General features: G+C 49.7%; 1 protein-coding gene across 1 annotated transcript; it reads right to left on the bottom strand.

Annotated features, from left to right (window-relative positions):
* Positions 1–826: 826 nt before the first annotated feature.
* Positions 827–19,118, bottom strand: TAGLN2 (transgelin 2). The gene is made up of 5 exons (XM_088137407.1): positions 18,974–19,118; positions 4,999–5,213; positions 4,151–4,325; positions 2,316–2,418; positions 827–2,088 (listed from the first exon to the last, which is right to left on the bottom strand). The coding sequence occupies exons 2-5, from the start codon at positions 5,176–5,178 to the stop codon at positions 1,947–1,949; spliced, it is 600 nt and encodes a 199-aa protein (XP_087993533.1). The 5' UTR covers positions 5,179–5,213; positions 18,974–19,118; the 3' UTR covers positions 827–1,946.
* Positions 19,119–21,054: the final 1,936 nt, after the last annotated feature.

Genomic DNA, 21,054 nt, shown 5'->3' with positions numbered 1-21,054 from the left:
GAGGGAAGTTTTAATTTGATGGCTCCTCGAACCGACAGGTATTATGTATGGCTAATAAATTTATCATGCAAGTGATTAATTTGGCAACCTGTTCGGGATTCTTGGTCAAAAGCAGGGCTGTTCTGAATCATGCCAGCCATTTGGGGAGCCCACTTGTACAGGGAAAAGCAAGTGTGCCCTGGTTGCTCTTCTTTCAGACATGATTGTAGAGTGAAAGGGAAGACTCTCTCTCTCTTACCTTTTGGCCATTTTCTGAATAAAGGAGGTTAAAAAAAGGCCCACTGGCTTCCTGTGTTGACCTAGGATTTTCCCATCTTGGTTTATCCCTTTAACGAAGTGTCTGTAAAGGCTTCTAAATTCTTCCCTTGGGGGATATGCAAAGCACCCTCAACTGTTTCCCAGGAACTGTCTCCCCCGCCACCCATTCCACCTCTGCCCTGATTTTCTATTAATTGTTTTAATACACCTATTTTAAAGCAGGAAGCTGCTGGGTTGTAAATCAGATTGCTAGACTTCAGCAATGTCTTTCTTGCAAAAGCACCGTGGGGTTGCACAGGGATGGTAATTAGGGATGGTCATCCCATCCTGTGAGACTAGCTTGCCTTTTAATCAGTAGGTGTTCTCCCCACGTGCTCTCAACCCTCCAGACGTGCCCCTGACCGTGTCTATAAATAAACTGGGATTACAGAGACATTCAGCTTTTGCTTGAATCACCATAGTGGGACAGGACTCTCCAGCTGGGGCTGCTGGGAGGGGTAGTCCAGCAGCCCAGGGCAGGCCCCAGGTCCATCTGAGCAGCAGATCCAAAGAGGACGAGGCAGGCCAATAAACAAAAGGATTGAGCAACCTTTATTTCTTATCAATGGCCTTGAGGCAGAATACTTTCCACGCCATTTCAAAGTTCAGGTCATTCATCACGCCTGGCTTTGCCCCAAACAGGCAATGAAGACTCAGCAAAGCTCCAGAAGGCGAGGCTGGGCTGGGCCAAGCTGGGGAGGGGGGCGGAGGGGGGCAGGCAGCACCATGGATCTCGGTACCCCAGGGCAGGTTCCCCAGATGCCTGATTTAAGGATTTTGCCTGGAGAGAAACAGAAGCACGCTAGACCAGGATCAGCTGCGTAGCTCTGTCCCCTCTTCTGTTAACACCACTCCCCTCCCAAAAAAAAAGCTGAGCCCAGGAAGTGGTAGATCGGGATCTTGAAGCACCCAGCTCCCCAATGGTGACTTTCTGGAGAAAGGGGTGAATCACCCGATTTTCCTATCGTTTGAAGGTGGAGTGGGCGTGACTGTGTACATTACCGCCAACAATTCACCCAAAATTAAGACATGCAGTATGACAGCTCAGCATCTAGAGGATCTAGCGGTGCTCTGGGATGAAACATAACAACCTGGTGTAACTTTAGAAACACCCTTTAAAAAAAAAAAGTGGTTATTTTGGTCCAGAAGAGAAATGCAACCCTTGTTTTGGTCCAAAAAAGCTACCTTAAAGTGCAGGCACCAGCCTTTGAAGGTCAGAGGGTAGTTCCTTTTAAAGGCTCCTTTTAAAATATTTGGGGCCACAAGAAACTTTGGGGCAGGGCAGGCAGGATGGGGAAGCACACCCCGTTCTTGGACTCAGCTCGATTAAGAAGTATTGGTCATGAGAGGGGATGGAAGGAGAAAAAATCGAGACTTAGGATCCCTTTGAGAAACGAAGGGTCATGAGATGTTTTGGGGGGGTAGAAAAAAGATACAATTCCAGCTGTGGCATGAAAAGCATGAATGGGAAGATATGACTGAAGAAAACCTAGAGGTTTTTTTTTTATATATATATATATAAAAAAAGACAGACGAAAGGAGCAACAGTCTGGCGAAAGAATGAGAATCCCAAAGTGTTTGATTCTTGGAAGAGAAATTTGGAGAGGTTCTCTGGAAAGGAAGATACTGGAGGCGGCGAGGGAGGAGGCTCAGAGGATCTGACGCGGCATCCCATAGCCCGTCATGCCCGCCTGCGAAGCCCCTCGGTTTGTCCCCATTTGCAGCCCAATGACGTTCTGCCCCTCTTTGAGTTTGTCGTCCGAGAAGGCCCGGCGATTCTCCTGAGACTTCCTGGTGTAAGCAAAGAACGGGAGAGAGGGGCAGTGAGGAAACCGAAACTCCTAGGTTGACATGTGACACTAAAGGGCGGCTTGTCTAGTGACCGTTCACTGAATAAACCCCGGTGGGCAAGGCTGACACCTGAAGGGGCACGAACGCCCAGGCAGACCCCTCCCTCGGTGCCCCAGACTCCGCTTGGTTTTCATTCAAGCCTGACCCTGCTTTGCAACCTCACTTACTTTGGAAACCAGTTGGGGTCTCCAGCGAAGAAGCCATCGTCTTTGGACACTGCCAAGCCCCCCAGGTTCATCAGGGTCCTCTGCACACAGGCCATGTTTTTCCCTGCGGGGTGGAAGGAGTTCAGAAACGGTTTGCCGGCATCCCTTCTAGTCGTCTGCACTTCCAAGCCTAACTTCATTCTCACAACCCCTTGCACCCCGAGGCTGCTCCCGACGGATCCCAAACCTTCTTTCACAATCATGTGCAAACCGAGGTTTGCACAGCTTTCCCTGGGACTGCTGTGTTTTAGGAAACTGCACGGTTTTAACCCTGCCGATTGCTACCAGGAGCAACCGCAAGCGACACACCGCTCCTTCCTCTGCTCTGGGAGACGCATTTGAATGAAACTCTTCGAGCGCCTCGAAGAGAAACCACATAAGCCCCTCTTATTTCTTCATCCACGTCTCCAAGAGCATTCTTGAATTCAGCCCCACCCCCAAAACAGGAGCACCAATCTGTTTGTGGCTAGAAATTTGATTTAAGGGAGTTAACAGAGACCGGCAGGATGCTGGAGTTCTGGATTTGTGGTTGGTTGGTCGCTCAGGACAACCGTCACATTGCTGCTGAATGGGGAGAAACCTGCTTTGCTGAATCCTGCTGCCTTGTTCAACAAATGTTACAAGGCAATCTTGTTAGGTGTTAGGGTTTTCCCTCATTTCTTCGGCCACCTTTCTGCAGAAAAAACGTGCAGGAGGGAGCAGAAATGCCTTTTTTGGGGGGGGGGGGTAGGTTGATCTGGAAGGGCCCTAAAGTCAAAGATTTAAAGACGCTGCTCAACTGTAGCCACAGCTACCTCTTTCAAGGGGCATTCGGTAACAACTGCGTCCCATCTTCCTGCTCTTCCGAAACAGAAATTAAAATTCTGACCCACCTAGATCTAGTGAGGGTTAAAGATAGCCAAATACTGGGCACCATGGATACTGGCCTATACTATCCTAAACTACCCAAATCCACCTTAGCGTTATTGTTTTGCCACGAAACTCTTATTTTACGCCTGCCGATTCTGTTACCAGTTCTCAGATTTCCCGTGAAACAAAAAGAGTATCGATTTAATTTGTAGCCGCCCCTTAAAAAAAAATAAATGCATCTTTCCCCCCATGCGTTGCAACGTAAAAACCAAATAGTTATTGTAGCTTTGAAAACATGCCCTAAAACAAAAATCAAATGCCTTTTAAAAACAAGCCAGCCAACTAGTGGCATTAAAAATAAAGTTTTGGAAAGGTTTCGTGCTACAAAAACGCCTTTGGGTAGAAACCTGGCTTTGTGAAACCGACAAGGCTGAGCAGATAGGCCAGTTTTTCACAGTTACCCCAATAGTCAGGGAAAAAAGGGAAGAATTTGCAAAATGAAGGGGCCCAACTGTAGCCAGAAAGAGGCTTTTGCATAAAGTGTAGTTCCTAGATGTGTGCTCTTCTAGCAATATCAGGGCGGGGGGGAGCGAATTGTAGATCCTCCTGAAATGGGTGTTGGAAGCCCAATTTTTTGTCGTCAGGGGTGCTTTTTGAAAATAACTATTTTTCAGCTCCCGATGGCTGCAGGTGAGCAGGGCGGCAATGCGCCCCTTTTACAAACCATGCACACGAGGGGGGCTTTGAAGAGATGCACTGAGCCTCTTGGAGGGGTTCCGAGCCCAGTTCTGTTTAAAAAGAGGCAGAACGTTCAGCCTCTCCTTGCCCAATGCTGGGTCACAACTTTTTGGGGCGGGAGCTTAAGGGTAGGGTGCCAATGGCCAGTGGGGCTTATGGGCCCAAGCCACTGCTTGCTAGAGGCTCAGATGCTTCCCTCTTGGAAATACCTTCCCATAAATCCACGGTTTGGAATATGTCCGACGCCAGGATGCCGTACTTCTCGGCTGCGCGCAAGAACTGAGAAATCTGTTCCATCTGTTTGAAGGCCATGCTAGAAGACTGGATCTTGGCCACAGGTCCCTGGCCCTTAGGATACAGGCTGTTGATCAGCAGGCAAAGCACCTAATGAGAACAGGATGAAACACACCTTTAGCCTTGTGTCCCTTCCCAATTGCCTTACTCATCTGTTTAAGGGTCAAAACCAAGACGGTGGTAGTCTCCTCGAGCCAAAAATCTTATGCGTAGTGCTCTGGAGTGAAGCAGACTTGAGTCCCCTGCAATAAAGCATTTATTCTCTATTAAATTATCGGTCCAGTGGTGATTTTATGTCCAAATGGCAAGGAACAAGTTGCTAGCCCCTATTAGAAAAGCCTGGATCTAAAAATCTGGTCTGCATTAATACTTCCATAAAGTAGCTTAGCTTTAAAAAAAAAAATCTGTTCATTAAAAAAAAAACCATAAGAGAGTTTCAAACTATTTATATTTGCATCAACATCTGGAGTCTTTGTAGGCCTCTCCCCTTACTTTATATAGCTAATTTAACACGAACTGTCAGAACTTTTAATGCAAATTCTTCATCTTCTTCCCTTTTTGACTTAAAATTTCTCCAACGTGGGCTTCATTAATGTACTTTTTCTGATATAATTTTCACTCTTTCTCCAAACCCACCCACTTTCAACAAAATACCCTCTGAAATAATTTTGGACAGCCAGTTCTGCTTCATCAAATAGAACGAGAGCAGGCATAAGGGGGGGAAAATACGGACACGTTTTCCTATGTGGCACAAATTCCTCACCGTGCCATCTTTCAGCCATTTCTGGAAGTTTTCTTTGCCCGGCTGGGGCTCCCCGATGTCTGGCCCGCACTGGGCCCCAATCCACTGGATGAGGATCTGTTCCAGTTCAGGATCGTACTGTCGGTCGATCTTCTGCTGAACTTCTCGACTGAGTCCATAAGCAGGGCCTCGGTTTGCCATGACGCTAAGGTAGGTGGGTGATGGGTGTCCAAAAACTTGATCAGAGAGAGAGGAAGACAATTTTAGTATTAAACGACTGGATATTCCAGAATTCATCAGGGTCCAGGAGACTCCACCCTTGTGGAATCTCACTGCCCCGCTTTTCCTTTCACGACATCATTTCAAGTTCAGAAGGGGTGAGCAGGGGTGACAAAACCTTTTCTAGGCACCTTGGGAATAGCCTGGTGTGTGCGTGCGTGTGTACACTCAGAAAAGTGGAAGGGTCAAGGAAAGAATTGAGGGATTCCCCAGCAGAAAATGTTTTAAATCTAAAAGGAGCCCACTCGCTCCAGCCACCATCAAATTTACTACGGGCAAACTACAGTCCTTTGCTGTCGAATGTCATCGCATTCTCAGGGGAGGAGGTGAATTGTGGATCCTCAGAGATTATCACGGTCTTATACGATCCCTTTTCTAAGCACCTCCAGGTGTGCAATAAAATACCTGAAGCTTGAAGGCTGCAACTGGCAGAATTTCTTTGCGACGCTTGGGCGACATTTACTATCCCAACCCCCCCGAAGACCATTCCCCCACGTACCGTGAGTTAGCCATTGCATCTGTGCACTCTTTTTTTCGCAAGAAGCATTCATTAAAGCGGGGTGTGTAACAGAGGGCTTTTCATCAAATCTTGCTATTTATTATTTTTTCTATTTATTGGTTTTTCCCCCTAAGCTTTCCCCTGAAAGCACAGGAGTTAGACTCTCTCCAAACACCCTGTGAAAGATGATCCCAGTCATTCCAATGGCTACCGTGGACTCGAACCCAAGTCCCCCCCCCCCGGTCCTAGACTGACAACTAAACACTCCAAGGGGCCCTGAATCCATGCCCCGACTGGCATTTCTGGATTGGCACAGTGGTCCTTCTTATTCAGAGCTGCTCTGCATAGCCTCAGCAAGTATTTGAGAGACAGAAACACCTTTTCCATCCATTTCTAATTACGTAATAGCCCCATTACCCCATCTGCGTCGATCCAGGCAGGACGTAAATCAAAGCACGGCCAAGAAAATAAATAAAACATCGCGCAAACCAAGGCTTGCCCTGGGGCACGTCACTCTTGAGGTTTTGCTGAATGTGGCGGCTGAAGGACGCTGGGTCAAGAAAGGCTGTTTGCACCGGAAGATGCTTTGGGTCTCCAACACCTGTCCTGATGTGCAGTTTAGGAGCTGGAAATCACCCTATGAGAAAAGCTTAGGGCCATCTCCCTGACGTGGTCCAGATTGGCATCAGGAGCTGAGGGGATTAAGGAGAAAGGCTGGGAAAACTTTTTGATCTTACATAGACCTTACTCGGAAGGGTGGCGTGAACCCTCCCATTCGGGCTGAAGCCGGATCCTCTGACTCAGTTCCAGCCCGTGATAAAAGCACCAGCTTTGGACCCAGCTGGAGCTGAACGATGCTGAGATGCTGAGGCTGTCCTTCCCTGGGGAGTCCCTTTTCAAAAGCTGGGATCATTAACATCTGAGTACTGCTTTTGCGAGTAGAGTAGCAGTCGAAGGCTCCAAGCACCCATTTGGCCCCTTAAAATTCACTCCAACCTCTTAATCTTTGCACCTTTTGTTGCTTAATAAGGAGATCTGAGGCTTGGAGATGGGTCTATAGAAGATGGGGTGAAGTATGGAATGAAGATGTATTTGGTAGTATTTTAAGAGACAGTTTGAGTTGTTAAAGTTGTGTATACTTGCTGGGGATGAAGGGGGAAGTTTCTTTTTGGGGGGATTTTTTTTTCTTTTTCTCTGCACTGTAATTTCATGGCTGTCTTATTTGTTCTATATCATCTTTAATCAAATCATTGGAAAAAAAAAGTCACTCCAGCTTCCATACTTGGCAGAAAAGGGTCAAATATCCAGTCCCACCAACTGAGGTTTCTAAGCCCACAAAAGGGAAACCAGTGTTCTTCCTTCCTTCCTACACCCCACATTTTGGGGAGGGGGGAGGGGAATCCATAGGTCCTGGCTGGCTCTAGAATGGGGGAGTCCTCAATTTCACCCCCCAGCATTGTCCATGGGGAGGAATACCTGGTATTGGAGTCCAACACCATCCAAGGACAACCAGCTGTAGGGTAGAATACAGAAAATATCATTTCGATTCCCCAGGAAGCATCCAGGGCATTGTGGGAAATGAAGATGGAGGCTCCCAGACCCTGTTGTGGGGGGGGGGGGATTTGGGATTGCCAAGAAGTCCAAGAAGTATGGAAGAAACTCTGCTTCTCCCTCCCGCCGGCCATGACCTACAGCAGTGTTTCTCAACCTTGGCCGCTTTAAGTTGTGTGGACTTCAATTCCCAGAATTCCCTAGCCAGCATGGCTGGCTGGGGAATTCTTGGAGTTGAAGTCCACACAGCTTAAAGGGGCCAAGGTTGAGAAACACTGCCCTACAGAAATAAGTCCCAGAGAGGAAATCGGCAGTGGAAGGGGGGAAACCACCCAAATGTTTGTGGAAAAGCAGGGCTAAGATACTAAGGAAACGGTGCCCAAAAGGCACCCTAACCTTGGCAGCGCCCACCCATCCAGGAGCAGCGCAACCGAAGCTGCGCGGAAGCAGAAGTCTTCAAAAATCTCTTTCCTGCTCGTAAACCGAATTCCAAGACTTCTCATTCAAGGGACCCGGTTTACAAACCGTTGGAAAAGGAGTTGCTCGGCGGCCTGGCACACCCCAGTTCTCCCTGCCTCCCCTGCAGGACAAAATGAATGCCAAGGCTGGAAGCCAGGGCAGGTCGGATAGGTTACGTCAGCCTTATCCTGGAAGGCGCTAGCCTAGGGTGAGCCAAAGGTGTTCTCAGGTGACCAGAGGGAATAGCTGTTCTCTTCTTTCAGCCCCTCCTTCCTTCCTCGGTCCAATTCTTACATCATGAGCCTTGTGGCTAGAGGCCTTTGTTTCAGCTTAATTTTGCTCTATGTCCAATTCCAAAATGGGGGGGGGGGAGCTGAGAACCAGTTTCTCAAAGGGTAGTAAACAATCTGATTGCAGAGATTCTTTGGCCAACTGTCTTTTTTTGGAGAAATTGTGGGGGGCAGAGAATATTTCCAGTGTTCTTAGACTGGGTGGGTGGGTGCAAAGTCTGAAGTTACCTTGGATTTCCCACCAGACAGCTTCTCGGGGAGCTGCAGACAGAGAGGAGCATCTACACCATCTTCCAGTCCCCAATTCATAAGATCAGGCTGTGGGAATTTCTCCAACATTTCTCCTAGGCTTCCCCATCAACGTGGAGGTGAAGGATTGTGGGAGGGAGGCAGAAGAAAGGGCTAATTTTGCCTTTTAGACCAGTGTTTCTCAACCTCGGTGACCTGAAGATGGGTGGACTTCAATTCCCAGAATTCCCCAGCCAGCTATGAATTCTGGGAGTTGAAGTCCACCCATCTTCAAGTCACCAAGATTGAGAAACATTGCTTTGGACCGGCGTTTCTCAGACTTGGCAACTTTAAGATGTGTTAATTGAGAAAAATGGAAAGAAAAGGATTGCAAAAAAAGGGAAACTTTGAGGAATCACTCCAAGCAAGGCTGATCTTCTAATGCAGGGGGGAAAAAACGGGAAAGATCCATGCTAAAGTTTTGCCTTGCAAGGAAGCGGAAACATTCAAGGGACGGAGAAAGGCAAACTCCCCGGGGCCGAGAGGCACAGTGTCTTTTTATCCAGGTCAATTCCCACAGCCTTTCCAACTTTCCAACCCCCTCTCCCTCCCCAGCGTCTCCAAAGGGGCTGCACCACCGACCACCCGCTGCCCTCCATTGTCCCTTCGCCAGACAACACTACACGTCTTTGTTTCTCTCCCAAAGCCGGGGAGGCCCCCTCTGCGGTTTTGCAAAGAAGGCCCCGGCTGCAAAGTGCCACCTCCTCCAGCTAAGAAAAGCAAGCCTGCCTTGTCCTTTGAACATCATGAAAATACTGCACAGGCTGAGTGCTCAACCCCCCTCCCCAAACTAGGGCAGGGCTGCCCACCAAATTGGCCTGCTGTTGAGTTATCAGCCTTCCCTGACCAAAACAGCGGCGTTTCCAATCCTAGTGCTGAAAAGGGGCACATTCTGCAAGTCTAGATGTATCGGGACTTCCACTCCCAGAATCCCTAGTGCTTGGCTGGCTGAATGGACTACAACTCCCAGAATCCCCTGGGTTTGGCCAGGTGGACCAGGATGGCACTCTCAGGTGACCTAGGAAGGGGAGAAAGAAGGCCAGGAGACACTGGAGGGTTGGGTAATGCAAGTCATAGGAAGCCATGGTTTGCTTAATGGTGGTTTACTGAACAAGCCTTAGTGGGCTGGGTTTGTGCAACATGCTAATTGAAAGCCTCATGTAGAGATTAGCGTGTTATGCGATTCCAGTCCAACTCTCCAACTTAAATGTGCGGAATCACAATTCCCAGAATGAATTAATAATTATTAATTGGTTTTTATTCTTATTTTTATTGTAAACTGCCCAGAGTCGCTCTCTGAAAGAGGTGGGCGACCTCTGTGAAATAGAATATGAAATAGAAATAAGCAAATAAATAAAATTCCCTTGCCTTTTTCCTTCTAATTCTCCTGCATTTGCTTTCGAGGCTGCAAGCCTCTAGTCCATAAGGCTGCTGAGTTAGGCTCTCCTGCGCGGAATCCTTGGCAAATTCTCCAAAGACAGACCCGTTGCTAACTTTATAGATCTGCCCCAGATATTTTGTGGCTAGAAATGGGACAGTTTTCAAGTTTCTCCCCCCCAATGCATGCAGGAGGGCCCAACTCTGTGGGTTCCCCAACGGCAAATGGAAATGCTTCCATTTCACACGGTTGCAATAAGATAAGATGCTGGGGGCATCTCTTTGGCTGGGTTTGGCCAATGTGCTTTAATCAAGTCAGGAAAAAAAACCCTAGCAAGCGCATTCACACAGCACACTGACTTTCCTTGCTGTTCACCTTAGTTTGTTTTTTTCTTGATGTTGGCTTAGCGTGTTGTGTGAACCCAGAAGATGGCTAAGTTCCACTAAGGCGCCATGATGTCCAACGTGGGAGAAAAAAACACGGCACCCTGCGTGTTGTGTGCTGAAGGAACAAGATTGCTTAAAGCAGTTTTCCCATCCTTGGCAACTTGAAGATGGACTTCAGTTCCCAGAATTCCCCAGCCAGCCATGCTGGCTGGGGAATTCTGGGAGTTGAAGTCCATACATCTTAATGTTGGCTTCAAGAAGAGAAACACTGGCTTACAGATTTGACTCCACGATGAGAGGAAAATGCAGATGCAAAGGAAGTTCATGGGGTGGGGTGCAGGGGAAATCGAAGCTGATTCTTAGCTCAGATCAGTTTCCTGGAAGGAGGAGGAGGAGGAGGAGGAGGAAGAAAAAAGAGGGGGCCGACTCTGGCTTGCCAAGCTGCGAGCAGCAATTTGGTCCCAACCTGAGTATCCCTACAGAAAGTCTCTGAGATTCAGCCCCAGGGCCAAAAAACCCCCCCAAAACAAAAAACCCAACAAAAAACAGGAATAAACTCAGAAGCAGAACTTAAACACTTAAACGCGAACAGGAAACACCGGCCTCTGAGAATTCTGAGCAAAGTGGAGGCCGGGGAGGGGAGGATCAGCCAGAGATGGAGCAGAGTGTAAAACAGGATGTGTGTGCGCACCCTGGTAGGTGAGAGATCACAAGCGGTAGCCGCTGCCGAAAACACTAATTCACTGACTTGCTACTGGATCCACCAACTGTTGAGAAACTTAAGCCAAGCCTCCATGTTTAGCAGTGCTTCTCAACCTTGGCAACTTTAAGACCCGTGGACTTCAACTCCCAGAATTCCCCAGCCAGCATAGCTCCCAGCATTTCTGGGAGTTGAAGTCCACGGGTCTTAAAGTTGCCAAGGTTGAGAAACGCTGATTTATACTCACAATATACCTGTCTTCGGCTGTCCTCCTCTACTGTGTTAAACCACAAGTGCTCTGCTCTGATTTGGAATTAGCCCACGGCCTGTGGTTTAATAAAAACCAGATCTATGGGCTTAGCAGGGTGCAAACCAGACCACAGCTTGTTGAACAAACCTTGATTTTGCATAAAGCGATAACAGGCCTCTTTCTCCCAGGCAGAGAAACCAACCACATTATGGCTGTGATGCAAACTTGACTTCCCAGCTATAGCTGGTCCCTGGGCATCGGTCTGAAGCCTGGAAATGACCTGTTGTTTGGCTTCTGCGTTGGAACAGCCGTGATCTATCTATCTATCTATCTATCTATCTATCTATCTATCTATCTATCTATCTATCTATCTATCTATCTATCTATCTATCTATCTCTCTCTCTCTCTCTCTCTCTCTTTCTCTCTCTCTTTTTCTTTCATTTTTTTCATTTCTTTCATTTGCATCCCTGCAAATCTTTACTGGGCAGCTCAAAGCGGGGAAGATCAGAAGCCAGGAAAATGTCTTTGTCTTCCCAGCCCCTGCATTTTGGAGACTGACAATTTAGGCGTGGCGAGAGGGTTTAACTGCTGCTTATTTCGTTAACTGGATGTCGAAGAAACCGGATTTCTGTATACAGACAACATCTTGAGGCTGGTTGGGAGTAACTAGGATTTATAAGCCACCCGGGGAAAAGTCAGGTTTTTGAAAGGCAGCACAGGAAGGTTGAAAATAAAATAAACCTTGAGCGGGTTAGAGGCTGCCAAGTCATTTCATTTTATGGTTCAAATGTGCTCAGAAACTGGTTTAATTCTGTAGTCGAGATTGCAAAATGTTCTGCACGCTTCGCCACTTGGTTGCACTAAATCAGTGTTTCCCAACCTTGGGAACTTGAAGATGGGTGGACTTCAACTCCCAGAATTCTCCAGCCAGCCATGCTGGCTGGAGAATTCTGGGAGTTGAAGTCCACCCATCTTCAAGTTCCCAAGGTTGGATTAAGGAAATTTCCCGGTACATATGGATCATAGTTAACTAACCCCATCCTAACTGGCTTTACTAAAACCACTAAGTTATTGTGGGGCCTATTTGGATGGGGTAGCCAGGATTTAGGGCTTAGCAAAACAGGCAAAATTCAGCGAGGGCCAACGCTGTCAGGAAGGAAGCTTTGAATCTGCAGAACCTAGTTTCCTGTTTAGGACGTGGTGGCTAATTAATGGAAGAAACATGACACGTGCAGAATTGCATTTGAGGTCTTTGTAGCTGTTCACCAGAAGACCCCAGAAGGTCCAAAATGTGGCATATGAAAAAAAAGAAAAAGAGCTGATCGTGGTTAACACCACCAAGATCACACCGCGGGCATGTTCTTATTTTCAGGGACAGGAAGGCATTGGAGAGAGAGATGTGGAAGCCACAGCGGTTGGGGAGAAACTTCCTGAGTTTTTATACAAAGCATTGTTGTAGCAACAAGGTTTATTTTATTCTTTTGCACGCCTTTCGGAAGGCAGAATTATCCAGCCCAGCCACCCATTTCCGTTTCGTTAGCCGGAGAGATGCTTTGGGGGAAGTTCACAGGCAGGGCATGGATGCAATAGCCCTTTCCTCAGCTTACCCCTGGCATCGGGTATTCAGAGGTAGACTGTGCCTAAGCCAGGAGGTTCCACCGCAAAAGAGGCTTGCCAAAGCCTAACTTCGAAGGCGGCTTCGTTTAATCCAACAACAGTCTTTACCTAACTAGGATTTTCTCTTCTGGCTTGTTGACATAGATGCAACTACACTCCAGGCCCGGAAAAAGATTCCGACCGTCGCTGTGTGGAAATCCGTTCAATGCGGGACGCAGAAACCGTTCCTTGCGTGTGGTTCCTCAGGAACACTATTCTGTTTTTTAGAACACGTGTTCTTTTTGGAGCACCTGCCCGCATTCAAGGCGCCTGGTTTTAAGAGCGGCGCCGTGATGTCAGACTATTTTATTTTATTCTATTCCACGTAACGTCCTAACTTGAGGACTACGCCTTCCGTCCATAGTTTGGTTTTACTGGGTCACAGGAAAGCAACCCGTTGTGGATTTTAACTGTGCTTGAAGGCACGCTGTGCTGTGCGAATGCAACCTACGTGGGCACCTTGGGAAAAAAAACCCAGTCCAGCAAACTGGGGTTTGATGCAGAGGGAAACCCGGTCCGCCCCACCGTCCCCTCCCCTGCCAGCGGCGCTGAGTTGCCCTTGGCACACACTCAGACTCACAATTTAAAGTCCCACCTTGGCGCAGATAAGGAAGCAGGAAGGATTAAATACACACCCTGGTTTCCCAGACTAGCAGCTTAGAGCCAGGATTTGCAGATTAGCTGCACCTTGAGATTTGGAGTGGGGGGAAAAAAACCTTCCCGTGCCTGGCAGGAGAGAGAGAACGCCAGCAAACCTCCTCCCCCCAAAAAAACAACCAATTCTCCTCTATTATTCTGGTTGGTGGATCACGCTAGGCAAAGATGTGGCTGGTCTGGGCCCACCGCTGCAGACTGGAAACCAGGGTTTGTGGGAAGCAACCGACTGTGCCTTATTGGGGCGACGTCTGAACTTTAGGAGTTGTGCAAAGAGGATCTATGGAGCTCTTGACAGCGTCAGCTTCTGCAAATAGGCCTTGTCCTTGTTCAAACCATACACCGTGGCAAGGGTCCGTCTTCCCTTCTAATTTTTTTAGATGTTTTTATCCTGCCTTATTTTTATAAATAAGTCAAGGTGGCGAACATACCTCATCCCCCTTCCTCCTCCTATTTTCCCCACCACAACAACCCTGCGAGGTGGGTCAGGCTGAGAGGGAGGGACAGGCCCAAAGTCACCCAGCTGGTTTTCCTGCCTCGGGCGGAACTAAAACTCACCATCTCCGGCTTTCTAGCCTGGAGCCTTCACCGCTTGACCAAACTGGCTTTCTGCTTAAAAGGAAATACTTTTAAGTTTGCAAAGACCTGTTATGCCGTTCCTTCCTTAGGACGGCGGCTTGGTGCGCTGATAATGCCGCAGGAGCTTCCATTAAAAGTGTGAACATTTGTTTAGCCAATCAAAAGCATGGCAGATCCCACAGGAGATGATCTAATTCAGTGTTTCTCAACCCTAGCAACTTTAAGATGTGTGGACTTCAACTCCCAGAATTCCCCAGCCAGCTATGCTGGCTGGGGAATTCTGGGAGTTGAAGTCCACACATCTTACTGCTAAAGTTGAGAAGCACTGATCTAATCCAACGAGGAATTGACCACTTCAGCATCTCTATCCTTAAACTAGAATCAAACTGCTAAGGATGGTACCAGCCTACACCCCATTAAACTGCAGACAGGAGGCTAGTGGCATCTAGAAGCTTGGGGGAAAAAGGAGCGGGGGGGAGAAATCTTCCCTGCATGTGGAAATCCAGCACCTCAGGGGAAAAGTTTCAACCCTCCCCTTCTGCACTGCAGAGAACAGGCCGTTCAGAAGCTGCATGTTTGAATACTTTTGAAGTGGCATAGTTCAGGTAGAGAGTGACCACTTCATTAGGCACTTAGGGGGGAAAAAATTGGCTTTAGAAAGTTAGCCTTGTTTATTCTGAAATGTTTACTCAGCCACCACCCTACCTTCTAAAACCGCAATCGCCGGGGATACACCTCGGATGCAAAAATGTAGAAAGCAAACAACATTTGCCGACACACCTATTGTGGACCAACCGGAAAAAAAATTAGTTCAAGATTGCGGCGTTGGCCCGAAAAGGGGGTGAGGAAACTCCCCCAAATCTCTTTCCAAACAGACCCTTTTTGCAAACATAACTGAGAAATGAAGATACAGAAGCCTCGAACAACATACCTAGCCTCGGGATCTGCAGGAATATTTCTACCGATCCTGGCCCCCTTCCATCACGGCAGGAAAGCTGGAGGGTCACTTATTACGTTAAATTTCCCATAATGCCCCCTGCTGCGGATGGAGCACCACTGCAGGGGATTGTGGGAATTCCAGCCACCCAGCGGCCTACCAGGGCCATGTGCCATTCAGCCATGATTTGATTGCATCGACTTTCCACCCCGTTGATACGGATACACGGCTTTTTCTAAACATCCAACTCAGATTTTGCACGGCTTGCACAACCCTCCGGTAGTTTGTAAAAAAAAAAAAGGGGGGGGGGTTCTGCCTTAGCACAGCGTGCAAAGCCCAGCCAGCGAACAATTCGTTCAGTAAACCATGGTTAAACAAATCACCGTTTAACAATATGGTGTGAACTTGCAGCTGCTGGATCGGCCTCCACGAAGGGAAGCACGCTTTTTAACCCTGCGCAGAGCAGCAAGGCAGGGGGGAAAATGCCTTTTTTTGAAGTTCATCCAGCAGGCACATTTATTTAAATTATCTTTGGACTTTACCGAAGCCTCTTCTCAATTCAGTGGACTCTGGTCCCAGGAACTCTCTGTCAGCATAAATGTGTGATGTCTTTTTATTTTGCTGCTCAGTTGTAATAACTAAGAAACTCCTTGGCGCATCACAGAACGACAGGGGGGCCAGGAGACAACTGAACGCCGTTATCTGCGCGGTTTCTAATGCACTGCTAAGAGGTCCAAATGAGCTGTCCCCACCCATCATTTCCTGAAAATGTATTTATATATCCAATTTGTCACTGCCCGTCTTGTTAAGAACGACTCTGGGCGGTTTACAAAGCAGTTAAAATCAACTGAAAATACAATATAAAATGATAAAATAAATAGAATTCAAGAATAGAGGTTAAGCTGGCAGGAGCTCGGGGAGGGAGGGAAATTAAAGAGGGAGCCGCAAATTGAAAAGATTGGAACATTTTTCTGGCGCCGATCAAATTCCTAGTCTGCGTTTAGAGAGACGACAGGTTTCCCAAAGTTCCCAAAGGACATATAAGAGGTTCTCCCTCCCTCCTCTTAAATCCTTCCGGTTTATTGATATAAAAAACTTTTGTCCTGCATGCACAAGGAAACATCCAGCAGTTTAAAACTGGAGGATCTTTTCCTTATGGGCAAATACACAAATTTTCTCCTGCTCATGGCAGGTTAAACGGATCTGGTCTACCTTATAGGGTTGTTAAGAGGACTCCTTGTGTTGCAGCCGGTGCTCTTCCAAGGGGTGTTAAATGTTACAAGTCTGCATCCAGACGTTACAGAAATGAACCTGGGTTTTCTACTTGGCCAGCATTCAAAAGAGGAAAGAACTACAAGCCTGATTTGCACAGGCCAAATCAAAACAGGGTTTGCTTTTCGGCTTCAAGGATTATAGCTGCGCCTGTCGCACGATCACTGAATGCAACTGGTTTATTTACTGAACAAACAAAGCCACAAATCTTGAATTAGGCCCTGGATTTCTCCTGCCTGTTAAATTTCAAGACGTGAAAATCAATGCCAGAACCAGTCGAGAGTCCTGCTGATTTCCCCCCCCCATGTCACAATTGTGCTTTAAGAGTTTGCACCACTGGTGCAAATCCAGATTTAATCTCCCACCCCGCCACAAAGCACACTGAGCGATTTGGGGGAATACTCATTATTTCTTACGTTTGGTTAGCCTGCAAGGTGGCTGTGAATATAAAAGACTCGCCTCTACCACCTTGAAGCCGATTCAAATAACACAAAATCCGATTGGAAAATCAAGTATTGATCCATTCGGCGCAAACCCTCTCCCCTCTACGAGGAGCTCTGTTACAAAGGTAACAGGTCCACAGGTACAGCAACACCATCCCCAGCCAGCAGTTAAAGATAGACTGCTCTTCACCATGGAGGCTCCATCTGATCGATCATAGGCCCATACTGACCACAGCAAGACACGGAGGATGAGGCAAAGTTACAGAAACTCATTTGTACATGGCCAAAACACTGGAGTGCGTTATAAATTTTACACTGGAGTGTAAACAGGGGAGGGAAGCGTTTTATAAATTGTATAAATAAATACAAGGGTGATCGATGCATATCATATTACACAGTGTGCTTCTTTTCATGTAAGGTTGCAAGCCAAGGTAGGAGATTCAGGACGGGCTCAAGAATTTCTTCCCACTGGATGCAGCTCTACCTGTGGAACTCACCGCCACAAGACGCCGTTTTGGAGAGCTCGAAAAGGCTTATTTGTGGCGTGGTAAGGCCCCTTCAAGACAGTCCCCGGGAGATTTTGCAGTGCGATAAGGCAGGTTTCCAATGATGAGGCCTTATAAAAACAATAACATGGATTCACCCGCACCTTCTCACGGTCCAAAGCGTAACCGCCACAACGACCCTGCGGGGCAGGCTGCCCACTCCCTGCTTTGAGGGAGACGCCCTGAGGAACCCACCCCAAGCGCAGCTCGCCCGCCGCCAGCCAGCAGGGAGACCTCCAAGTGAATGGCGTGCCCGCGAGAGACAGTCACGGGCTCGTCTTTCAACGCCCTGGATCGCGCACCCGCAGAGACAAGCAAGGCGAAAATCGGCCGGGTCAGCACGCAGACCTTTCTTCCCCAAAGCGAGTTCCAGCAGAGCCCTCCGAAATCTGGTTTCGTCATCCCTGCATTCCAGACTCTGTCAGAGATCAGCCGAGGACGGGCCTCGGTGGAAACAGCAAGAACTGGGGGAGAAAAACCGCCACGGGAAAGGGTCCAAATGGTCTCTTTTCCAGAAGGGTCTGCGCAGCGTTCAAACCCTCTCCGCCCGGCTTCGGGGCCATAAATAACAGAGAATTACTCACTCGGTTCCCACCGCTCTCAAGCGGTTGCACAGAGCAAAACCACACTCCCGTTTGCTCCTCGTTTCCTGCTCGGATTCCCGGTGCCCTCGAGCTGAGATTGCCAACCCCCCTTTCTTCTGGTCTCGTAGGCCGGAAAATATAGGGGGGATGCAAACGGTCCATAAAGAGAAGCATTCTTTCCATTTTTTAAAATTGATCATAATCTAAAGTGCCTTTGAAGGGGCGTGCTTACAAATTGAGGCTGATGGCGGTGAGGAGCTTGGTAGCGCTCCAGATGTTCATCAACTACAAAGCCAGGCGGAGCGGCCTAGAGGAAGGGAGGTCGGGAATCGTACATACCTGGGCGGGGAGATCACAGATCCTTCCCTTCCCCCCAAAAGCAAGGAGCACATATAAAGTTAGCCAACGCGCTCTGAAAAACAGCTGATCGCCGTCTAACAGCTGGAGAGCAGCTTCTAGCAGAGACGCTGGATTCTCACTCAATCACGGCCCGTTCAACGACGGCATCCTTTAACGGCATAAACCACCGCCGGCCGGGGGTCACCCAAGATGCTAAGCCAGCCACAAGAGTGGGGTGGTGTGCAAACAGCAGTTTGTGGGGTCAAAAGCAGCAAGGCAGATGCGGCGCCTCCCACAGTGAACAAAGAAAGCCTGCAAACCTCCAGGCGACCACCAGATGGCGGCAAGACCTGGTTTGCCTATCTTTATGCGGCCACCTAGTGGCTCTCAGGAGGATTGCAGCCCAACTAACTTCTAACTTCTAAAACCACGTTTCTTTGCCATCCTGGGGCACAGAAGGCCTTGGCAAAGGGGCCCTCTAAAGGTCCAGGGCTACAATTCTCATCATCCCCTAACAGGAAAACGGGAGTCGCAGCGCCAACAAGAGTCAGGGAGGGCAGGGGTCTTAAAAAGCAAATAAACTCATCCTACATAAACAGGGGGGGGGGCGGCGGGAAAGAGACAAGGGAAAAGAACCGGGGAGGGGAGCCAAGAGGAGAGAAGACCAGGAACGGGGCATCGAGGACAGCGTGGGAATGGGCGTGGGAACCCTGGAGATCATCTTTCCTCCCCGCCGGCAGCCCAGACGCGGGGCGCACACGCGAGCTCTGCCAAGCACGTGCGGAGAGTCCCGCCCGCCTCCCGCGGGGAAGAAAGACCCAGGCGCGGGAGCCTTTCCGAGGGGGCTCCCGGCCGGCACCTCTCGGGGGTCCCAGCGCCCCCGCCGCCCCCCCGCCGCCGGCTTACCTTCCTCCCGCGGAGAGGCTGCGAGCGCCGCCGGATTAAGCAAAGCCGCGCCTTACGCTCGCCTCCCACGCCCAGGCGCTGGCTTTTTAAGGCTGATGTCAGCGCTCCTCGGAGGGGGGGCGGCGCCTGCCCCGGGGGAGGAAAAAGAAAACGAGAAAAAAAAAAAAAGAAGAAAGAAGAGAAACTCAAGGGGAAGAATTGGGAGAGGCCTTAAAGGCGCCCCGTGCCAATTCGGAGCCCGGCACGGACCGGGCTCCGGAGCCACCCTTGCGCCAGCAGCCCCACCGAGCGTGTCCTGCCCCTTGGGGGGAAGCCCGGGCGGGGGCGATCGGGGGAGGCCGGGGCAGCGGGAGGCGGGTCTCTACTCCGGAATGAGCGCCCTTACTCCGGAGTAAGCCGCGGGCGCCCGGGGGTCCCGCTGGAGCTCCGCGAGAGCCCTTCTGGGGCGCTTGTTCTCGAGTGGGGGAACGTGAATCGGGGTGCGCGCTCCCGAGGGAGCCCCGAGAGATTGCGCTGACATCTGCTCGGGAATCGCACTTTTAGCGCTCCCGAGGTTGGTAAACTACAGTTCCCGGCAGCCCTCGCCGTCGGGGAGCTGGGGCAAGGCGTGGGTCAACCCCATCTGGAGGGCCTGACTCCCCCAGCCTAAAACAGATCGCCTTGCCTGCCCCCCTCCCCCCTTTCTTTCTATCCCCGGATCAAACAGTCCCCCGCAGTCTTCTAGTCCGTAAGGTTGCACAATTCGGCTCGAATGCCCGGGATTCACGACATTCTCAAGAAATCGGCAGGATGTTGCGTGCCCCCGGCCCAGCCTAAGCCGTTTCGTGGCCTGCAGTGATGCAACCATGATTTCAACACCAGAGATAACCGTTTTTCCCTCTCCAGGGGCAGGGAAAGGACACCAGTCCATTCCTGGGTGACACAACTCTGCCAGAGGAGCTGGGATGCGCCACCTCGGATGTGACTCGGCTATGCCAGCACTGGGGGGGGGGGGGGGGCAGCTTCCTCACCCTGCTTTATCCAACGGCAGGGCCGGGCTGGGGAGTCATTTCCATTTCCGCCCTCCCTCGCTCTGGGCTGTGGTCCAGCAACTTCTAGAGAGGTTGGTCTTTCTCATCACGCCCTCCCGGTGCCTTCCAACTTCTATTTTTATCCGGATTTTTTTTTAAAGTAATGTCTTTTTTGAGTCAAGCTCGAATCCCAAGATTCATGGACGTGTCTGATAGCGTGTGTCTCTGTGTGTGCGCGTACATCAACCATCTGCCATTGCCTTCTAGTTTTTTTCTTAAACTCCCCAGAATAACCTTCCTGGTGGCCTCCTTTCCAACGGCCAATAAAGCCCGACCTGTGCCAGCTCCCCAGTCGCCGAAGACCCGCCGGAGTCGCCAATCTGGGGCCCTTTAACGGGTCAGGAAAGCGAAAGGGCCACCCATCCGCCGCGGCCGGACTACACATCCCATCCCGTTCCTGGACGAACCCTTTCCTGGGAGCGCGGCGCAGCCAAAGCCAGAACGGAAGAGCCGAAGCCCGATCTTCCACCAGCCCGGCTGAGCGCGTTGCGCAAAAGCGCGCCGGAGTTTCGGAGCGCGCCCGAGGACCTCTCGCCCCTTCCCCGCGCAAGCCCTTCCCTCGGCCGCTCCAGCCTCCATCCCCTGGGGGCCACGTGACTTGCAAGACAAAAGGCCAAATTTGGGAAGACAGGAAGCCAGTTAAATTCCACCCCCCCCCCAGCGCTGGGTCATCCACCGTCAATCCTGGCTCTGCGAGTGGCAGGGAAATGGGTTTAAACGCGAGCCTTCCAACGGAGTTTGGAGAGAGAACCCCCCTTTCTAGCCCGTTCAGGGTGCGCAGAAAGCTAGCTAATGCTGTTTTTCTGGCGGAAGGCGGGCCAGGAGAAGATTAAGCAAAGAAGAATTACAGCAAGTTGAAAACAGAAGCGGTGCCCCCATTCCCCTGTACGCTGCATTCCTTTCAAGGCATGCGTCAGCTTCCAGCTATGCAATTCCCTATGACACAATATCCCCCCCCAAAGCTCCCACTGGAACCAGCTTGGGCGTCTAGTCTAGTCACCTCTGGAGACA

Source organism: Python bivittatus, unplaced genomic scaffold, assembly GCF_059951505.1.
Source record: "Python bivittatus isolate LINGU-HERP-01145 unplaced genomic scaffold, Pbiv_v1 ctg000180_np1212, whole genome shotgun sequence".
NCBI lineage: Eukaryota > Metazoa > Chordata > Lepidosauria > Squamata > Pythonidae > Python > Python bivittatus.
This window is presented reverse-complemented; position numbering and strand designations above follow the sequence as displayed.